The following is a 19,359-nucleotide window of genomic DNA, read 5'->3' as shown; positions in this document are numbered from 1 at the left end:
AAAGTTGTTTAAACAATTATGGGAATAATTATCAAACTTTAATTCAGTCAACAATTTACAATACTAACTATTGACTTAAAAAATTGTTATTATTCATTAAAAAAAAAAAAATTATTATTCTTTTTCATTGTCAATTTTTTAAAAGAAATTATTGAAATATATAACTCGATCAAATTTTGTCCATGCATCACACTGGTAGAAGAACTAGTTATATATATATAAGAAACAGTGAGAGTGTGGGCGTGAGGTGCACAGCACACGATTGGATTTGGGAGATGGGAATTGAAAGAAAGGATGAGATCTGGTCATCAAACTTATTCTAATTTGAATTCAATTATCACTGCATCTGATGGGGTGCTAGCCTTGCATTATTTCTTCATGATTGCTGCTTGATTATGTGAATTCTTTCGAATATGTTGTAAATAAAGAAATCTTCTTTTACATATATCGGAACACGTACAAACCGGAACACGTACAAACCCGAACACGTACAAAGTGTTTTGGTAACAAAACAAAATTTTTTAAAAAAATTACATACCTGAACACGTTTTTTGAAGTGTTCCGGTAAAATGTTTTAAACAATTGTTAAAATTATACAAACCTGAACACTTTTTGAAAAGTATTCCGGTAAATTTAACAAACCGAAAAAGTGAAAGAGCTTACCGAAACGGTGTGTTTGAAATAATCAAGTAAAATGTTTATTCAAAATTAAGTAAAAATGTACACGTATTTTGTATCAGGGATATTTAGATATAAGAAGTTAAATATATTTAAGCAATTTTTTAATTAATTGATCAGAGTTGAGTAGCAGCAATCAACAGATTTAAGAATAACAGTATTTATTTTCACACAGCAAACAACCAACCCCATGGATGGAGTATGTAGAAAGCAGGCATTTTTTTTTCTACCCCAACAATTGTCAATCTACCCCAACATTAATTTTGAATGGACAAATTTACCCTCATATATAAACTAAAACCCTGAAGAAAAAAATTTGGTTACCGGAACACTTTAAAAAAAGTGTTCTCATATGTAAATTTTTTTTTACCTGAACACTTTGAAAAAAAGTGTGTAAGTATGTAAAATTTTCCAAATTTATTTTGTTACCTACACACTTTAGAAAAGTGTTCAAGTATATAAAATTTTTCTAATTTTTTTTTTAATTTATATACCTACACACTTTTTTTCAAAGTGTTCAGGTAAAAAAAAATAGAAAAAATTTTACAATCCTGATCACTTTTTTCCAAAGTGTGTAGGTAACAAAATAAATTTGGAAAAATTTTACATACCAACACACACACTTTTTTTCAAAGTGTTCAGGTAAAAAAAAATTTACATATCAGAACACTTTTTTCAAAGTGTTCCGGTAACCAAATTTTTTTCTTCAAAGTTTTAGTTTATATATGAGGACAAATTCGTCCATTCAAAATTAATGTTGGGGTAGATTGACAATTGTTGGGGTAGAAAAAAAAATTCCAGAAAGCACAAGTAGGATACGGAAACAAACATGAATTTGCACCAAGTCCAAAAAACATGAAACCAGATGAGGCTGTGTTTAGGTAGTCACTAATGAATGGCATTCATGATACATTTATTCCAATCACAGTTTAGCTAATAAGTAATAAGCCTCTCAAATGCCTTGAGAAAATGTTTGATACCAAGCCAACAACAAATCAGAACCACCATGAACACGAAAGCACAAATAAATAATCTGATGATCACTTTTGGCCTAGTACATGTTATCACCAGCATCTACGCGGTACGACATACATTTCCAATACAGTTCAGTCAGCTGTACTTCATTTCATAGTTCAAGTTCAAGATATATAGCATTCAGTCGAAAACCTATTTACCCCTTTGCTCAAGATGATTGTTACAGGAATAAAGTAACAACACACAATCCATATTCAAAGTAACTAAACAGAATAAGAAACATGTTATATGGCTTTTTAAAAAAAAGAAAAGAAACATGTTAGGCAAATTCTTAACTACCCATCCCAATGAATTGGGTAGAGTAGCCCATCTGACTTGTCAAAACCATAATGGTGAAACTCCATTCCACTTAAAAATTTGTGTAATTCTTAATATTAGTAATGTATTTTATGTAATTGTATTTTAACCCCTTTTACATTAATGTTCAATTTTTTTATTGACAACAAACTTTATGTTTCCAAAGCACATTTTTTTTTACGAAATATTTCCAAAGCACTTATTCTCCCCAACATTATTTTTGCATACACATTTTTTTATAAGCTTTTTCCTTTTAATAAACTTTAGCATATCACAGTACAATACTATTTATTTTATGAACAAACAAACGGGGAACACCCCTTTATCATATGACAACATTATTTAGTCCTCTGCATTCTTCACCTTTCATTATTATTATTATTATTATTATTATTATTATTATTATTATTATTATTATTAGGGTCATGCTAAACAGTGCCCCCGGGGCACTTGTTAAGCATACCTAAAAAGGAAATAAAATATAAAATTTATATTGAAAAGACAACTTTTTATACTTTTGAGACATTGAATGCACGTATTTCGAGACATAATTTCTATTTTAACATGCTTAACTAGTGCCCCGGGGGCACTGTTTAGCATTTTCCTTATTATTATTATTATTATTATTATTATTATTATTATTATTATTATTATTATTATTGTTGGTGTGAATTATTATTATTATTTTCCGGATCCTCTCGTTATATTATTGTTGCCGTAAGTAAGTTGCAATAATTCATTTAAAATTATTAAAACTAAGTAAAACAGGTTAATTGAAAGATAATTTTAAATCCATGTATTTATTTATATTTTTTTTAAAAAAACACTTGGTGTCCAGGCCTACGACTGATTAATTCAATGGGATCAATCTCACCGCTCACTTACGGGAGCCCCTATTTAAAACTAGATTTTTTTTCTGTATGGAGTTAACCCACCTAAATTGGCACCAGGGAAATCGAACCTGAGACCTTGAGAGGAGGACTTAAGTCAACACCACTAAACCAACCAAGTGGATTTTATAAAAGACAATATTATATTTAAATTCATTAAATCCATGTACAAACTTTCAATTACTATTGTGTTAAAAAAAATTTCAATTACTATTATAAAAAAAAAACTTTATTAGATTCACTGAATAATTTATTTTTTTGACAATAAGATTCATTGTAACCGTCAAAATGGGTTATTTAGATCGGCCCCAACTACCACATGACTTTTTAGGGTCGGGCTAAAAATTCTATTTAAAAACGGCTATAAATATACTCCCTCCGTCCCAAATTATAAGGGAAAAAAATCCATTTTTTTTGTCCCAAATTATATGGGAGAAAGTCATTTTCAAGAATGTTTTTTCCTTATTCTCATAAAATTAAATGCAAATTGCATTTAATTTTCTCTCTCTACCATTTTCTCAATAAATAACAACCAATAAAAATTACTTTTACATCTTCCTATGCAACTTATTCCAAGGAAAACCCATAAAAACATATTTCAAATTCTCATGTTTTACTTTTTCTTAATAAGTGTGATTTTTTTATTTTCTCTTATAATTCGGGACGGAGGGAGTACTACTCAAACTCAATCCAATACGGGCAGGGGGCGTCTCCAAAAATTGACCAAATCTTTATTTTTTTAAATACTATAAAATAATATGTAAGGACTCCATCAACAGAAAGTAATTGTAAATTCTATATTGTTTTTAGTAGCAATTTAGGGTAGTTCTAATAGCAATTGAAGCCCAAAAGCAAGCAAATACCTGGAAAAGTGAAGTTATTTGGCCCAGAAGCAAGAAAAGTGGAAAAAGCAACAAAAAAAGGATAATAAACAGCGCAATCCATCGTACCTACAATGAGATCCAGCGTAGCGCGATGAGAAGGCGGTTTAAATTGAAGAAAATCTACAACAAATCTTTACCATCGTACCATGATGACTTGTCATCGTGGCACGATGAAAGGCGGTTGAAGAAAACAGAAAATCTGGAGAAGATCTTCCGTCGTACCACAATATGATCCATCGTGGCCACGATGAGGCAACATTACACGTCATCGTGGCCACGATGGGTGCGGTGGACGCGCAGAAAAATCCCAAATCCAGCTAAAAAACTATAAATAGAGCCTTCCTCCTTCACTATTATTCATTCATAAATCACTCAACAATAGTTATACTAAAAAAAGAGTTAGGAGAACTCTAACGAGTAGGCAAGGAGGGCCAAGGAACCCCAAAGCCAATAAGGTTCCTTTCTTTTCTGTCTTTGTAATTTTCTGTCTTTCTTTTCCTTTCTTTTCTTTTCTGCCAATAAATGTGATATTTTCATTCTTACAAAATTTTCTGTTTTGTTTTTAGTCCCTAATGACTAATTTATATTCATTTTAATGTCAATGTTATAATCTTTTAAATTTAAAATGTCTTTATATTTTGTCTATACATTATGTTAAAAAAATTCAAAAATTTGTCCATTAAAAACTAAAAATAAGAACAATTTTTCTTGAAAACATCTCACTTTTATTTCTAAGATTTAAAATCAAAATTTGCTTTATTCTTAGGAACGAAAAACTTTTTTATTTTTTTGACAAAAGGGACGAAAAACTTATTTATATCTTTTTTGCAAAAATAAAATCCATTTCATTCCTTGTTACGATAGGAAAGATTTTTCATTCCTTGTTATTTTTAAACTAAGTTTTTTTTTTAAAAAAAAAATAAAGTTTGTTCATTTTTTTTATGATAGGAAAGTTTTTTCATTCCTTGTTTACGATAGAAAATTTTTGTTGTATCCTGTTTGATTTGAAACTGATATGTGACTGGACAAATTAGGTAGCAAGGGACAGAACAAAAACAAGATTTTTTGTCCCTCACTAAACCACATGACAATTTTTTGTCCACAGTACAACAATAAAAAATACGAAAATACTCATTTTGTTTTTTAATATAAAAATATTATCGCCCTATATCTCTCTGGTACAATTTTGTCTCGTTTTGTATTATCTTGTTCTGTCCTGTGCTGTTATGTCTAGTTCTTGTTGTTTTACGAATCAAACGCACCCTCAGATTTCAACATAATTTGTTACCAATAATAATGGATTGTTACGAGAGAAATGATGTATATATATTTTTTTTGTATAACAATAAATTTATTTGAAAGTGTGCAAAAAAATAAGATTTTATTGGTGAATTAAGATGATTGTATAATAGGAAGATAAGGTGCAAAAATTCACTTTCTTAATTAGGTATTATTATTATAACTGGACACTTATAAAAAAACGGAGGGAGTAGTTATTTTGGAGATTTATTTTTCTTTTTTAAAGAATTTGGAGAAGTTTTTTTTTTTTTTTACTAAGAATTTAGAGAAGATTTAATTTATGAAAATAAATGAATGGCAAAAAAAAATTATATAAATTAACCATACTCTACTCCAAGTCCAACCATTAGTTTTTGGAAGCAATTTAACGAAGAGAAATGCTATAATAATTGCGTCAGTTTGTTTATGTAATACATAGTCATTGGAAATAGTAATACCACTAGAGTAAGCTATAAGCGCCTTGGGAAGCTCAATTTCTTAATTATATAGGGCGGATTTGTAAATATTGGAAATCATATTACCACAATTGAAAACTGATCACAATTTATTAATATTGTAAATGATACTTTTTTTCAACCACTCTATTTAAGGCACTTAGGATGGGCTAGTGCACCCAATTTTATGAAATGGGTAGCCAAGTTCCCACCAACATGTTATATTGCACATACGAAGATAGCGAAAGTTATGAAGATAATGCAATAGTAACCATTGCAATTGCAATTCTCAATATCCAATGTGAATCCATAAATATTTCCTTGTAAATATCAGTAAATATCAAAATCCACAAATTCTACAAGACTACAATCCAGCAAGACAGACTAATTGAAAAACACTCAAATTCCAAAACCGAAAACAGCACGTATCCTTTGGAAAATAAGTTCCCGCCATCCTCTTTCAGTGTTCTCCACCACAGTAGCATTCCCATACCTGCATAAAAAACCAACCATATTAAGCAAATCACCCATAAAACAAGAGAAACATTCCAATCATTCCAAAAAATACATTCCGGATAGTCAAAACACCCACCTATCTTCCTCAGGTACATCAGTATGCGTCAGCTTAACAACTGTAACCCCTGGTTCAGGCTCCTCAAAAACAAGCCTCACCTGCAAAAGTAAACCATCATTCATCAATACATTGATTCAACATGACAATATTTAAAACACGGTGATGATTTTGAAAAAACAAAGTCAGCAATGGTTATCTAAACCATGGTTATTAGTATCTTACAAATTTTTAGTCATATCTCGATTTGACACAAAATTGAACCTAATCGATACAAATTTTTAGTGTATTTACTTTGCACTTTCATATAAATCATTACCTAAAATTAGTGTATCCAACCATTTTTTTTGTCAACATTAAATTAGCCACTGTTCTTTGGTCATTTGATTTATGACTTGAACTAGTACGGTACCCATGTGACTCGTGCATTCGCAGGGCCGTGTACCATTTGGATAATAATTATAGAAAAATAATATGCATTTGATTAAATAATTTGTCGATATGGACTAAACATAAATTGAACTTGATATCAAATACTTGCATTAAAACAGTGATACGGACTAAACATAACTTGATTTGACTCCATACAGCAAACAAATATTACCAAGACCACAGTTACCTCGCTAAACATTCTATTAGACATTTTTCTTTGGTCATTTGATGTATGACTTGAATATTTGGTTATTGAGGTTCATATATATGATAGATCAACCTATAGGCTATAGCACTAGTTTTTACTCAAAAATGTCTAGTGTTATCTAATATCAGCCATGGCAGATATCAGTGGTGGATTTTGGCCTCTATCTTATGGTAAATATCAGCCGATATGTATTGCAGTGCCACAAAACAACCAATATGGCAGATATCAGTGCCGGATTTGGCCTCTGTTATGGGAAATATCAGCCGATATGGCGGGGTTTTCCGCAATTATCTGCTACTGCGGTGCCACAAAACAGCCGATACGGCGGATATCAGTGGTGGATTTTGGCCTCTCTGTTATGTTATATATCAGCCGATATGGTAGGTTTTTCCGCAATAATCCGCATTGCAGAGCCACAAAACAGAAGATATGGCGGATATCAGTAGCGGATTTTGGCCTCTCTGTTTCGGTAAATATTAGCCGATATGGCGGCTTTTTTCCACGAAAATTTGCAGAGCCACAAAACAGCCGATGTGGCAGGATTTTGGCTCTCCGCAATTGACAACACTGAAAATGTCATTATTTTTATCAGTAATGTATCTTAATTCATGACAATATTCAAAAAATAGTTTCATGACAATATTCACAATATGAATCTCAAATTTGATAACCATGATTGAAACCGCTACATTAGATTTTTATCTATGTCTCTAGTCTCTACAGTTGTAATTCAACCACAATTAAGACTACATAAACCGATTCTTCGCAATATCAATAATAACAAGAAGAAATTGACCTACTATAGAGTTTCACACAATCAAAATCAGAAGCAAAACCACATACCTGAGATTGATCACCATCATTCCAACTCCCAAATCTCCATCTCTGCACAATCAACTTACCTTCTTGCAACTCCAAATTACTTCCAGTAACAGACCCATCAAAAATACTAATCTCACCACCAACCTCTTTACTAATCCTAGCATTACTCTGCGTAAAACCCTTCCACCTATTCTCATCCATCAATATCTCAAACAAATCCTTCGCCCTACAATTAAACTTCTCCGTCATCACAATCCTCTTCCTTCCCTTCTTACTCTCCTCCTTCTTCTCCTTCTTCTTCTCCACCGCACTCTCCTTCTTAACAGAATCATTCTTCACCACCGCCGCCGCAACGATCACTGGTGCATTATTCTGCTTCACCGGTAATTCTTCCTTAACAGGACCACCTCTAGCCATACTCTGAACCCAAACCCTAATTTTCTCCAAAATCAAACCTTTCCCTTTCGAAAACATAGCATCCTTAATCCTCTTCCCAATTGGTCCATCATCTTCAACAATAACCCTAAGATCAGGATCCTCATCAGCATTTTCATCAGAAATATAAGGAATTTCAATACTACCATTAACCTTATGCAAAGAATTTCCATCAGAATCTTTAGCTTCACCTTCCCATGAAACAGTTAGGTTAATTTCATAACCTGGAATGATTTTCCCTTTACGGATATTAATGTAAGCTTCGCCGCCGAGGCTTCGAATTGTGGTGGTTTTGATGAAGAGGTTACCTTCGCCGTTAAGAATAACGAGATTTGAAAGAAGGTCGGTGAAGAAGGTTCTAGACCATTCTAGACAGTTGGTTTCCGACCAGTGCCAGTTGTGAACGTTGGTTCCGTCTGGTCTTTCTTCTACGATCCACCGTTTATCTCCTTCGCCGTATTTCGCCATCTAACGGTGAGTATTAGTGGCTGGGTTTAGCTGTGAATGTTTAGAAGAAAGAGTGAAATTTTGGATTTGGAATTGGAATTTGTGTTTTGGGGTTTGGAGATTTGTGGAAGTGAGTGGAAGGGTCTAGAAACTAGAAAGTGAAGTAAGGATCGAATAACGTGGATTAAGTATTGCGGCGTTTACCTAAAAAACTAAACTTGATATTGGGTTTTCAACCAACCAAAAACAAAGGTTTGGGCCACACCTTTTTTTGTTCAGTCTTGCTATTTATTTTTTATTTTTTGGTAAATCAAATATATTTAATTTTTCAAACTTTGTAGAAATAAATGAGCGGTAAATACTCTAAGAATTTTTATAATGTTTTATGCCCCTGTGTCAAGGATCGAACCATTCAACCTTTCTATTTCTCAAAGTGATTTTTATGTGAATAGGAGAATGTTTGAAAATGTGTTCTTTGGATGATGAAGAGAGTTTAAACTAACCAGCAATGGACGATTTAAATGGTTTGTTGATTTGGACTTGTTAAGTAAGTGATTAGAGATTTGGTATTTGAGTTTTGTGTATATAAAATATTTAATTGAAGAAAATAATTCACTTTTGTGTGTATCTAGTAAATGTTCCGATGGAGATTAGTCTTTGTTAAAAATGATGGAACTTTGTATCTATAATGTAATGTTCTTGTTTCAACTTACCAAGTTTACTTCCTAAGTAGAACGTGTTTCTCTCGTGCCTTTGATTTTGTTGCTCCTTGATGAGTTGTATATCTTTTTTCTCCAATTAGGGTGGTGTATTTGCAAAAAGACATTTTAATGTCAAAGTTAGACAATGTGCTAGCAGGTAGCAAATAAGTGATTTTAGCGTGTGGTCGTACATGAAGGAAGACCTCATATTTTGACTGATTGTACGCTCCTTCTTGGGTAGGGGTGTACATGGACACTGTAATGGCAAAGTTAGACATTATGCTGGCAAGTAGCAAATAAGTGATTTTAGTGTATGATCGTACCCTGGATAGACCCGCCTAATTATATTGTAGCTCCAAATGGATAATTTCTTTGTTGTTGCTATCTTTTCTTGTGTACTCATATCAGATAAGTTTAACTTGTTATGGTAATCTATTGATTAAATATGTGGGGTCTCGAATCATATTTGGATCCGTTTATATATGCTAAAAACGGTGACATCTGAATTATGCTTCTAGATTGTGTGCAGTAGCGGCTTGCACACATGTGCGAGGTGTGCGACGGCATCGGGCCTCAAAATTTTGAGCTCCTATAATATTACTTATATATTATTTATACCTATAAAATATCAGATGTATATTAATAGATTAATTTTTAGGCCCTAAACTAATAGTTATATATTGTTAATGTTCATATAATATCATATGAGTATCAATAGATTAGTTATCTATACTCGTAAATATAGTTTTAGTCCATTTTAATCTTTGCATAAAATTTAAACTTAGATTAGGAGGTTCATTTTTGACGTTATATAGAAAGATAATTATTTTGTATTTCCTATCCATTTGATTTAATGCAATTGATTTAATATTGATAATATATATGTTTGCAATACGCAATTTAAATCGACAGTTTTTTTTTATAAAAATAAAAAATTAAATTTTTTATATTAAGGGGCCACTTATATTTTGTATATTTTGCAATTAAATTTAAATAACAATTTATATTTTGCACAAAGCCTCCTAAAACCCGGTATGAAGGTGTGAAAACACAAGAAGGGGGGGGGTTGAATTGTGTTTTAGCCAAGTTTAAAACTTTTTCAGGTTCTTAACTTAACTACAACAGCAGCGGATAAGTAACACAATAAAACAAGATAAAGGAGAGAGAGAGATCACACAAGCAATTTATACTGGTTCCTCTCACAAAACGAGAGTAGTCCAGTCCCCTTGCACTTCCAAGGGATTTCACTATAATCACACAAGATTACAAATGCTCAAGCACACAAGCAAGAGACTTCACAACAATGCTCAAGCACACAAGCTTAAGACTTCTCACTTAAGCACACAAGCTTAAGTTTCCTCAAGTACCAGAAATAATAAAATAGTTGAAAGAATACAACTGCTCTTGAGAGAACCTTAAAGAGCAAATACAATGAATACAAAGTATTTGGACTAAGAGTGCAAAAACACTAATTCAGAGGTTCAGAGCTTGTATTCGTAATTCAGAGTTTGTTCGAGCGTGTATAATCCTTGATTGATTAATTGATTGATATTTACAACTGATTCTTCTAGTATATATATAGCTAGAAAAGAGTCGTTGCAAGGATGACCGTTGAAGTAGATAACCTTTTGTCTTCAAGCAGCTTGTCTTGATGCAATTTGGTTGTTTCTAAAACTGAGTAAGAGTTTCAGACACTTTGACCATGTGCAGAGAAGACTTTCCTTATTCAGCTAAAAAGTCTGATGTCCCACGTTCTCAAGAGTGGACAGACAAAATGAGGGTAGCTGTTCTGATCAAGCTTGAAAGGTCTTTTTCTTCATTGGTAGAAGAGTTGACTAACAAAAGAGAATATTCACCAACTTCAAGAAGATCTTCAGAGTTTGATGAAGCTTAGTCATTAAGAAGTTCTGATGGCTTCATCTTCTGAAGGTTGTAACTTCTGAGAACTTGCGAACTTCTGAATTACTTGTCTTCTGAGCTTTATTCAGAGCTTATCTGAAGCTAAGTTCTGCACACTTAAATTAAATTTTTAGTCATTCCAATTGTTTATTAATACTTTGTTATCATCAAAACCTTAATAGATTTAGGGGCAAACATTTTTAAATCAATTTTGTTCCAACTATCTCCCCCTTTTTGATGATGACAAACATAAGTATTAATTGACAATTGTTGTTAAATTAACTTATCATGTTTCTCTTAGGTTTATGAGGTTTGCAAGCTCCCCCTAAGATTGATACTCCATAAAGCCTAAGCTTTAAGTTTTATCCATGATATTTTAATTTAGTATAAGATTTAAGTAATTTTAGAATAAAAACAAATTTCATGTTTTTCTTCAGGACGAGAGGTTTGCAAGCTCTCCCCCTAAGTCTCATAAGATTAAGTTAAAATTGCACTTTTAACTTATCCTTACTTACGAAATTTATTTTCAGTTTTAAAATACTTAGTCTCCGCATTTAAAACAAGTATTTGCAAAACAACTTTAAAAATAAGAATATAATAAGTAACAAGCAATAGTGGTTTCAGCTTTTTGAAACTTATCAACTTATCAATTAATGCGTAACTACTCCCCCTTTTGTCATTATCAAAAAGCAAAAAGTTAGGAAACCAAGATAGTCAAAGATAAAAGTTGGTTGTTACAAAGATGAATTTATTTCAAAACAAAAACCAATGCGCCAAAACAGGTTATAAAAGGAGAACTTTGTGACAAATATTCTTCATAACAAAACAGAATCAAAATATCAAGAAAAAAATAAGAAGAATGAAAAGGTTTAGTGCTTGTATTGCTGAATTTCGCAGGAAGAAGGAGGAAGAACGCGAAAGAGAAGAGCGAGATAAGGAAGAAAATAAGAAGCCACAAGAAGCTGAAATCATCATCATCTCGTCAGATTCTGAGTCTGAGGAAGATGAGATTGACGCTGACTATGCTAAATTCTTGGCTGGCTATGTTCCAGAAGAAGAACAAGATGAAGAAGAAGAAGAGCATAACCCAGAGCCTATAGAATTATCATCAGATGATGCTGAGGAGAAATCTGAGATTTCTTCTGAGGATCAATCTGAATAGGTTTAGGTTGTCTTTTCTTTTTACCAATGTACTCAGCATATGCAGCTCATTAATAAAAATTTTCTTTTAAATTCTGCTTGTGTTCTTATTTTCTTGTCTAAAAAAAATAATATAATGAATAACGACAAACCACGCAAAAAAGAAAATAACATACTAAATAACCAAGTTAAAATCCAGAAAACTAAAAAATTGTTCAGAAGATAAATATAAACATAAATAAAATAACATAAATGTGCTGAGAATCCTAGGGTTTCTGAAGAAAGGCTAAGAGGATGTCAAATTTGTCGTTCAAGGAGTCCACTTTGGAGTCAAGCTTATCCACCTTTGATTCTAGATTCAGATGATCTGATCTTTGCCTCTCAAGAGCTTCTTGTTGTTGCCTCAATGCTTCCTGAAGAGCCCTCAGCTGATCTGTATCCATAGGAGCTTTGCCCTTATCAGAGAAGGGTCCACCTTCCTCTTGATAATCAAGCATGAGAACATCATCTTGGTGCAGCACATTAGCTTCTTGAGCAAGCCTCTCAGCAGCTTGATCCAGACGTTCAGTTTCTATCCTCTGAGCTTCTTGACTCTTAAACAGCTTGGAATCTACCCAGCAGTCCTTGAAAGCATTCAGACGCAACACAGCAGCAGACACAGCAGCAAACTTAGCACGCTCATTTTCCTCATGACTGTACATTGTTAACCTTTTCAAACTAGCCCGTGCTAAACCTTCCTTCATCAGATGAACAACCTCCATATCCCGTTTACCAATAACAGACTTTATATCCTCACCAACTGCATCCAAAGCATTACAGATTTTGGCCTTGAGAAGTGATACTTCAATATCCACATCAGAGGGACAAGCCAAGAACCTGTTCTTAATATTTGACAACCTAAGTAGATCATCATAAAGCTGATTGGAGAGGTTACCAAATAGGTCAGAAGGTGAGGGTGAGATATGTGGAATTGTGGAGTGTTGAGGTGATGTAGGAGTAGAGTTGTCAATTTGAATAATCTCTACTTCTGAAGGCTTAGGAGCACAAGTGTGAACACGTTCAGGAGAAACATGTTCAGCACCTGAGTCAGGGTTAAGGTTAGATGCTATGTGTTCAGAGGTTGGTTCTGGAGTTGGTTCAGGAGTTTTTGGTTCAGAGGTTGGTTTAGGAGATTTGCTGGGGGAAGTTTGTTTGATAGGAGAAGTTTGTTGAGGTTCAGAAGATGGTTGAGGAGATATTTCTATTTGTGGTTGAGGTTGTGGTGATTTTGGTTTAGGAGGGGATGAATATTTGCTTGTTTCATGAGTGAAAGGGTGATTATTTAGGGGGTCTGGGCTAAGATGTTTTTCAAGTTCAGAAAGAGGATTTTCAGAGGGAATACGTTTGTCCTTCTGCTGAATGTTATCAGAAGAGGTAAATTTTTCAAGATTTTCTTTACCTTGTCTGATTAATTCATCAGTGGAACAATCATTTTCTTCTGAATTGTCAGAGGGAATGTTGATGGTTTCAGTTTCAGGCAGTATAGTGTTAAGAGGTTCAGTGTAACCTACTCCTATTTCAGCTTCATTAAAAACGTACTTAGGAGTCTTACCTTTAGAATCAGGAACTTGTTTCTTTCGCAGCCGGGCACCCAGAGTTTCTTCATCAGATTGAGTCTCTTCATCAGACTGAGTCTCATCTGAATCACTTTCCTCAGCATCAAGATCAATAGGCTTTTTGGATGATGCTTCAGCAGTTTTGTCAGCGGCAGCTTCATGCTTCTTCTTAGTTCTTTGCTCAGCCAGAGTTTGCTCAACTTTAACCTTCTTCTGAGCAAGAAGATCTGGCTTAGCTTGATCCTCCTGAGTATCAGCTTTTCTCTTGAGTTTCCTCTTAGGTCTATACATGTTTACTGGAGCCTTTGGAACCATACTCCTATCAACAGTAAAACCTTCATTTTGAAGAACCTTCAGATAATCTTGAATTACTTCCTCAGCATCCAATTCAGAAATAACAGGATAACCATTCACATACAGACGATCTTCAAGTCGTACTAAGAACTCTTGTTTAGGTTGAACCAGCTTGGTGTTGATGAGGTGCATCTTTGTCAGAAAGCTTGCATTCAGAACTTCTGGAGTGAGCTTCTGAGCCACAAGTTCTGGATAGAACTTCTTCAGGTTCTGAATGATGTGACCTTGGAAGAGAAGATCTGAAAGCAGTCTTGGATAAACAATGGTTGTTTTCCTCTGAGACTTGCTTAAGAAGATGGCTTCACAGATCCTCTCAAAGAAGTACTCTCCCAGATTTACTTTCCTCTCAGTCAGAAGAAAGTATATCAGATGGCGATGGGGCTAGGAGATAGTATCAGTACCACCAACTCTTGGACTGATAGCAGATAGAATTATCTTGAATAGAACCCTACATTCATCTGTCAGACCTTTAACCTTTCCCTTCAGCTTCATATCAATGCACATCCTATGCAGAAGTTCTTCTCTAAATCTTGTATCCTTCTCAAAGTCATCTAGTACCAACCCAGAGTTATCCAAACCCAGCAAGGCATTAAAGTGGATTGGAGAGAAAGTAAGATTGATACCACAGATGTTAGACCTAATCTGTGTACCGGTGAACTCCAATAAACCCATCTCCTTCCTAGTTTTTCCCTTCAGACTAGGATCCCTTTCAATTGCAGCACGTTCTTCTAGCTTAGCTTCGTACTTAGTAAAGACTCTTGCTTTCATCCAGAATTTCTTCAAAAGATCTGGGTAGATAGGACCATTCAACATGTCAAAATATTTATCCCAACCCTGAGCAGAGAAATACGGCTTCACATCAAACCCATTAGCCTTCAGACTATCAAAGTCGACCATCTTCTCAGGAAGTAACGTTAGTTGAGATTCTGGGAATTCCATCTCGTTCCCAACAATCTGAAGATGTTTGAACATGAACGGAGGGATCTTGGTTGTTGAAGTTGAAGAAGAACCAGTCATGATGAAGTTTAGGTAAGGGTAGGAACTAACGAGAGAGAAAGAAGATTTTTGTTGGAGGTTTAGAGAGAAAATAAAGTGTAGGTTGTGAAAGTGAAAAGTGTGCAAGTGTATTGTGTAAGTTTATTTAAATGCGTACAAATAACACAAAAATGGCAAATTTGGGAAGTTACGCTTATTGACAAAAATTTGAATACTAAAAGTCATCATTAACCACCCACTACCTGACAAACGTAGACCACGTGCAGAAGTTTACTTGGTAACTGTTATTTTAATGGACAACTGTTCAGCAGCGAATACTAAACGTTTTCCACTTAAATAGTTCAGAGCCTCTGAGTTAAAAAAAAAATATCAGAGTTAAGTATTTCAGAGCTTGTGTTTCATATGTTCTGAACCATAAGTTCTGACATACATAACCTCTTACACTTTAATTGCCAAAAAAAAAAATTTCATTCAGAGATTGAAAACATGTTCAGATGTTTCTTTATAAAATCAAATCTTTCAACAGGCAAGGCTTTAGTAAATATGTCAGCCCATTGATTTTCAGTATCAACAAACTTAATATCTATAATGCCTCTCTGAACATAATCTCTGATAAAATGGTGTTTAATTTCAATATGTTTGGCTCTAGAGTGTAGGATAGGATTTTTAGATAAATGGATGGCTGCAGTGTTATCACAATATAAAGGAATATTGTGACTGCTTACCTGATAATCTTCTAGCTGATATTTTAGCCAGAGTAGTTGTGTGCAACACTTAGCTGCTGAAATGTATTCTGCTTCTGCTGTAGACAAAGCTATAGTAGTTTGTCTTTTACTAGCCCAGGAGATAAGGTTTTCACCAACAAATTGACAATTGCCATTTGTGGATTTTCTTTCAATTTTATCTCCAGCATAGTCAGCATCACAAAATCCATTTAGCACATAATCATTGGATTTCTTATAGAGAAGTCCAAGATTAGTTGTTCCTTTCAGATACCTAAAGATTCTCTTTACAGCAGTAAGATGAGATTCTCTAGGATCTGACTGGAATCGTGCACATAAGCAAACACTGAATAAAATATCTGGCCTAGAGGCTGTCAGATAGAGTAAGGAACCAATCATACCTCTGTAGACCTTTTGGTCTACTTTTCCTTCATCTTCTGTCTTACTCATGTTGGTAGTTGAATGCATGGGAGTGTTCATTATCTTGCAATCATCTAGGTTGAATTTCTTCAGAAGTTCTTTGGTGTATTTTGATTGATGAACATAAGTTCCTTCCTTCTTCTGATTAATTTGAATTCCAAGGAAGAACTTCAATTCTCCCATCATGCTCATTTCAAATTCATCCTGCATTATCTTAGAGAAATTCTTGCACAAGGAAGCATTAGTTGAACCAAAAATAATATCATCAACATAAATTTGAATGATTAAAATATCTTCTTTGGTTGTTTTTCTAAAGAGTGTGCAGTCAACCTTCCCTTTCTCAAAAGCCTTTTCAAGAAGGAAATTACTGAGTCTATCATACCAAGCTCTTGGAGCTTGTTTCAGACCATACAGTGATTTCTTCAATCTGAAAACATGTTCTGGGTTTGAGACATCTTCAAAACCAGGAGGTTGTTTAACATACACTTCTTCAGAAATAAAACCATTTAAGAAGGCACTTTTAACATCCATCTGATACAAGGTTATTCCATGATTAACAGCATAAGATAGAAGTAACCTGATAGCCTCAAGTCTAGCCACTGGTGCAAAGGTTTCAGTATAGTCAAACCCCTCTTGCTGACTATAACCTTGTGCAACCAATCTAGCATTGTTTCTTACCACTTCACCTTGTTCATTTAGCTTGTTTCTGAATACCCATTTTGTTCCAATAATGTTCTTGTGTGAAGGTTTGGGCACTAGAGTCCATACATCATTCCTTTGAAATTGATTCAGCTCTTCTTGCATTGCTACTATCCAAGCATCATCTTTCAGAGCTTCATCAACCTTTGAAGGTTCCATCATTGAAATAAGACCAACTAAAGATTCCTCATTTCTCAGTTGAGATCTTGTCTTTCTTGGACTATCCTTATTGCCTAAGATCAGTTCCTCTAGATGTGATGATTTGTATTTGAAAGTGTTTCTAGGGGGTTCATCATCTTCAGACTCATCAATAGGGTTGGGAACAGGCCAGGCCAGGCCAGGCCTTGACAGGCCTGAGCCTGGCCTACGATTTTTTTTCAGGCCTGAGCCTGACCTGCGGTCTATCAAATGTTAATTTTTTTAGCCTGGCCTGAACCTTTTAAAAGCCTGGCCTGGCCTTGTAGCCTGTTTAAAAGCCTGTGTTACATTAAAGCTCCTCTATATAGTTTTTTTAAATAGGCTAAATAGGCCTTAAAAAGTTCACATTTAAATTTTTATAATTTCTACAACATTAAGAAAAAGCTAATAATATGATTAACACAATAATTAAACACTAATAAAATAACAAATACGATTACGAAAAATAATTATTATTATAAATAATATTTTTTTTATAAGATATAAATAATAATATTATATAAATAATTATTATTATAAACAGGCCGGCCTATCAGGCTTCGTAGGCCTTTTTAGAAGCCTAAGCCTGGCCTATTTATGTAAACAGGCCGTTTTCAAAGCCTAAGCCTGACATTTTTAATAATCAGGCCAGGCCAGGCCAGACTTATACAGGCCAGGCCGAAGGCCCCTATAGGCCGCCTGGCCTATTCCCAACCCTATCAACAGCAGGTTCAGCAGCTGCTTCATTCCTTTCATGTTCAGAGTCTGTAGGAACTGTCATGTTCAGAGGTTCTTCAGAGAATGGATGTTCTGAGTAGTTTGGAATATCTGAATACTGATCCTCTGATACCTGAAATCTAGACAAACCTTCCACAAGCTCTGACACTTGGTCAGGCTCTTTGTCATCAAACTTAACATGCATAGTTTCTTCCACAGTGTGTGTTTCAGAAATATACAGTCTGTATGCTTTTGAGCGTTCAGAGTATCCTATAAAGATACCCTTATAACCTCTAGCATCAAATTTCTTTAGATGGACTTTGTTGTTTAAAATGTAACAAGTACATCAAAACTGATGAAAATAAGAAATGTCAAGTTTTCTTCCTTTGAACAATTCATAAGCAGTTTTGTTCAACTTAGATCTAATATAGATTCTATTTTGAACATAACATGTTGTGTTTACAGCTTCTGCCCATAAAAACTTTGCTACATTAGTTTCATGCATCATGGTTCTGGCCATTTCTTGCAGAGTTCTATTCTTCCTTTCTTCAACCACATTTTGTTTAGGAGTTCTAGGAGAAGAGAATTCATGTAGAATGCCATATTTTTCACAGAAATTTTCAAAAGGTTCATTTTCAAATTCTCTACCATAATCACTTCTAACTTTTAAAATAGTGTAGTCTTTTTCATTTTGAATTTGTTTGCAGAAGATGCTAAACTCATCATAAGCTTCATCTTTTGTTCTTAGGAATTTTACCCAAGTCCATCTACTGTAATCATCAACAATTACTAATCCATACTTCTTTCCATTGATAGAGGCAGTGTTAACTGGCCCAAACAAATCAATGTGAAGAAGTTCCAATGGTATTGAGGTAGAAACAATGTTTTTAGGTTTAAAAGAGGATTTTGTAATCTTTCCTTTTTGACAAGAACCACAAAGTGTGTTTGAGTGATATTTAATTTTTGGTAAACCTCTGACAAGGTCAAGCTTGCTAAGCTTAGAGATTAACCTCCAGTTAGCATGGCCTAACCTCTTATGTCAGATCCATTTTTCTTCACTCAAGGTCAGAAGACACACAACTTTTTGTTCATTCAAATCAGAAAGATTTATTTTATAAACATTGTTCTTTCTCAGACCTTTGAATACAATGGAGTTATCAGATTGTTTAGTTACAGTACATGATTCCTTATTAAAGACAACTACATAACCATTGTTGCAAAATTGACTTATGCTCAATAGGTTATGTTTGAGTCCATCAACTAACCAAACATCATTAATAGAAAGAGAAGAGTTACCTATTGTACCTGCACCTATTATTTTTCCTTTTTGATTGCCTCCAAAGCCAACAGAGCCTCCCTCTTTCAGAGTCAACTTAGAAAATAGTTGTTTGTCACCAGTCATATGCCTTGAACATCCACTATCCAGATACCATGAATGATTCATGATACTTCCTTGAGTGGTAGGCTGTATGAGAAACAACTTTAATCATTGCGGTAGAATTCTTCA

At 34.0% G+C, this 19,359-nt stretch overlaps 2 protein-coding genes across 2 annotated transcripts; both read right to left on the bottom strand.

Annotated features, from left to right (window-relative positions):
- Positions 1 to 5,774: 5,774 nt before the first annotated feature.
- On the bottom strand, positions 5,775 to 8,718 carry LOC123892489 (activator of 90 kDa heat shock protein ATPase homolog 1-like). Its single transcript, XM_045942281.1, has 3 exons — positions 7,572 to 8,718; positions 6,110 to 6,189; positions 5,775 to 6,010 (listed from the first exon to the last, which is right to left on the bottom strand). Exons 1-3 carry the CDS (start codon positions 8,451 to 8,453, stop codon positions 5,917 to 5,919), a joined length of 1,056 nt encoding a protein of 351 aa, XP_045798237.1. The 5' UTR covers positions 8,454 to 8,718; the 3' UTR covers positions 5,775 to 5,916.
- A 3,720-nt stretch (positions 8,719 to 12,438) lies between these two features.
- On the bottom strand, positions 12,439 to 14,253 carry LOC123892256 (bromodomain-containing protein 4-like). The gene has a single exon (XM_045942060.1). It carries the CDS (start codon positions 14,251 to 14,253, stop codon positions 12,439 to 12,441), a length of 1,815 nt encoding a protein of 604 aa, XP_045798016.1.
- Positions 14,254 to 19,359: the final 5,106 nt, after the last annotated feature.

This window comes from Trifolium pratense, linkage group LG6 (assembly GCF_020283565.1).
Source record: "Trifolium pratense cultivar HEN17-A07 linkage group LG6, ARS_RC_1.1, whole genome shotgun sequence".
In the NCBI taxonomy this organism is placed as follows: Eukaryota; Viridiplantae; Streptophyta; class Magnoliopsida; order Fabales; family Fabaceae; genus Trifolium; species Trifolium pratense.
Note: the sequence above shows the minus strand (reverse complement) of the source record. Positions and strands in the feature narration are given on the sequence as shown.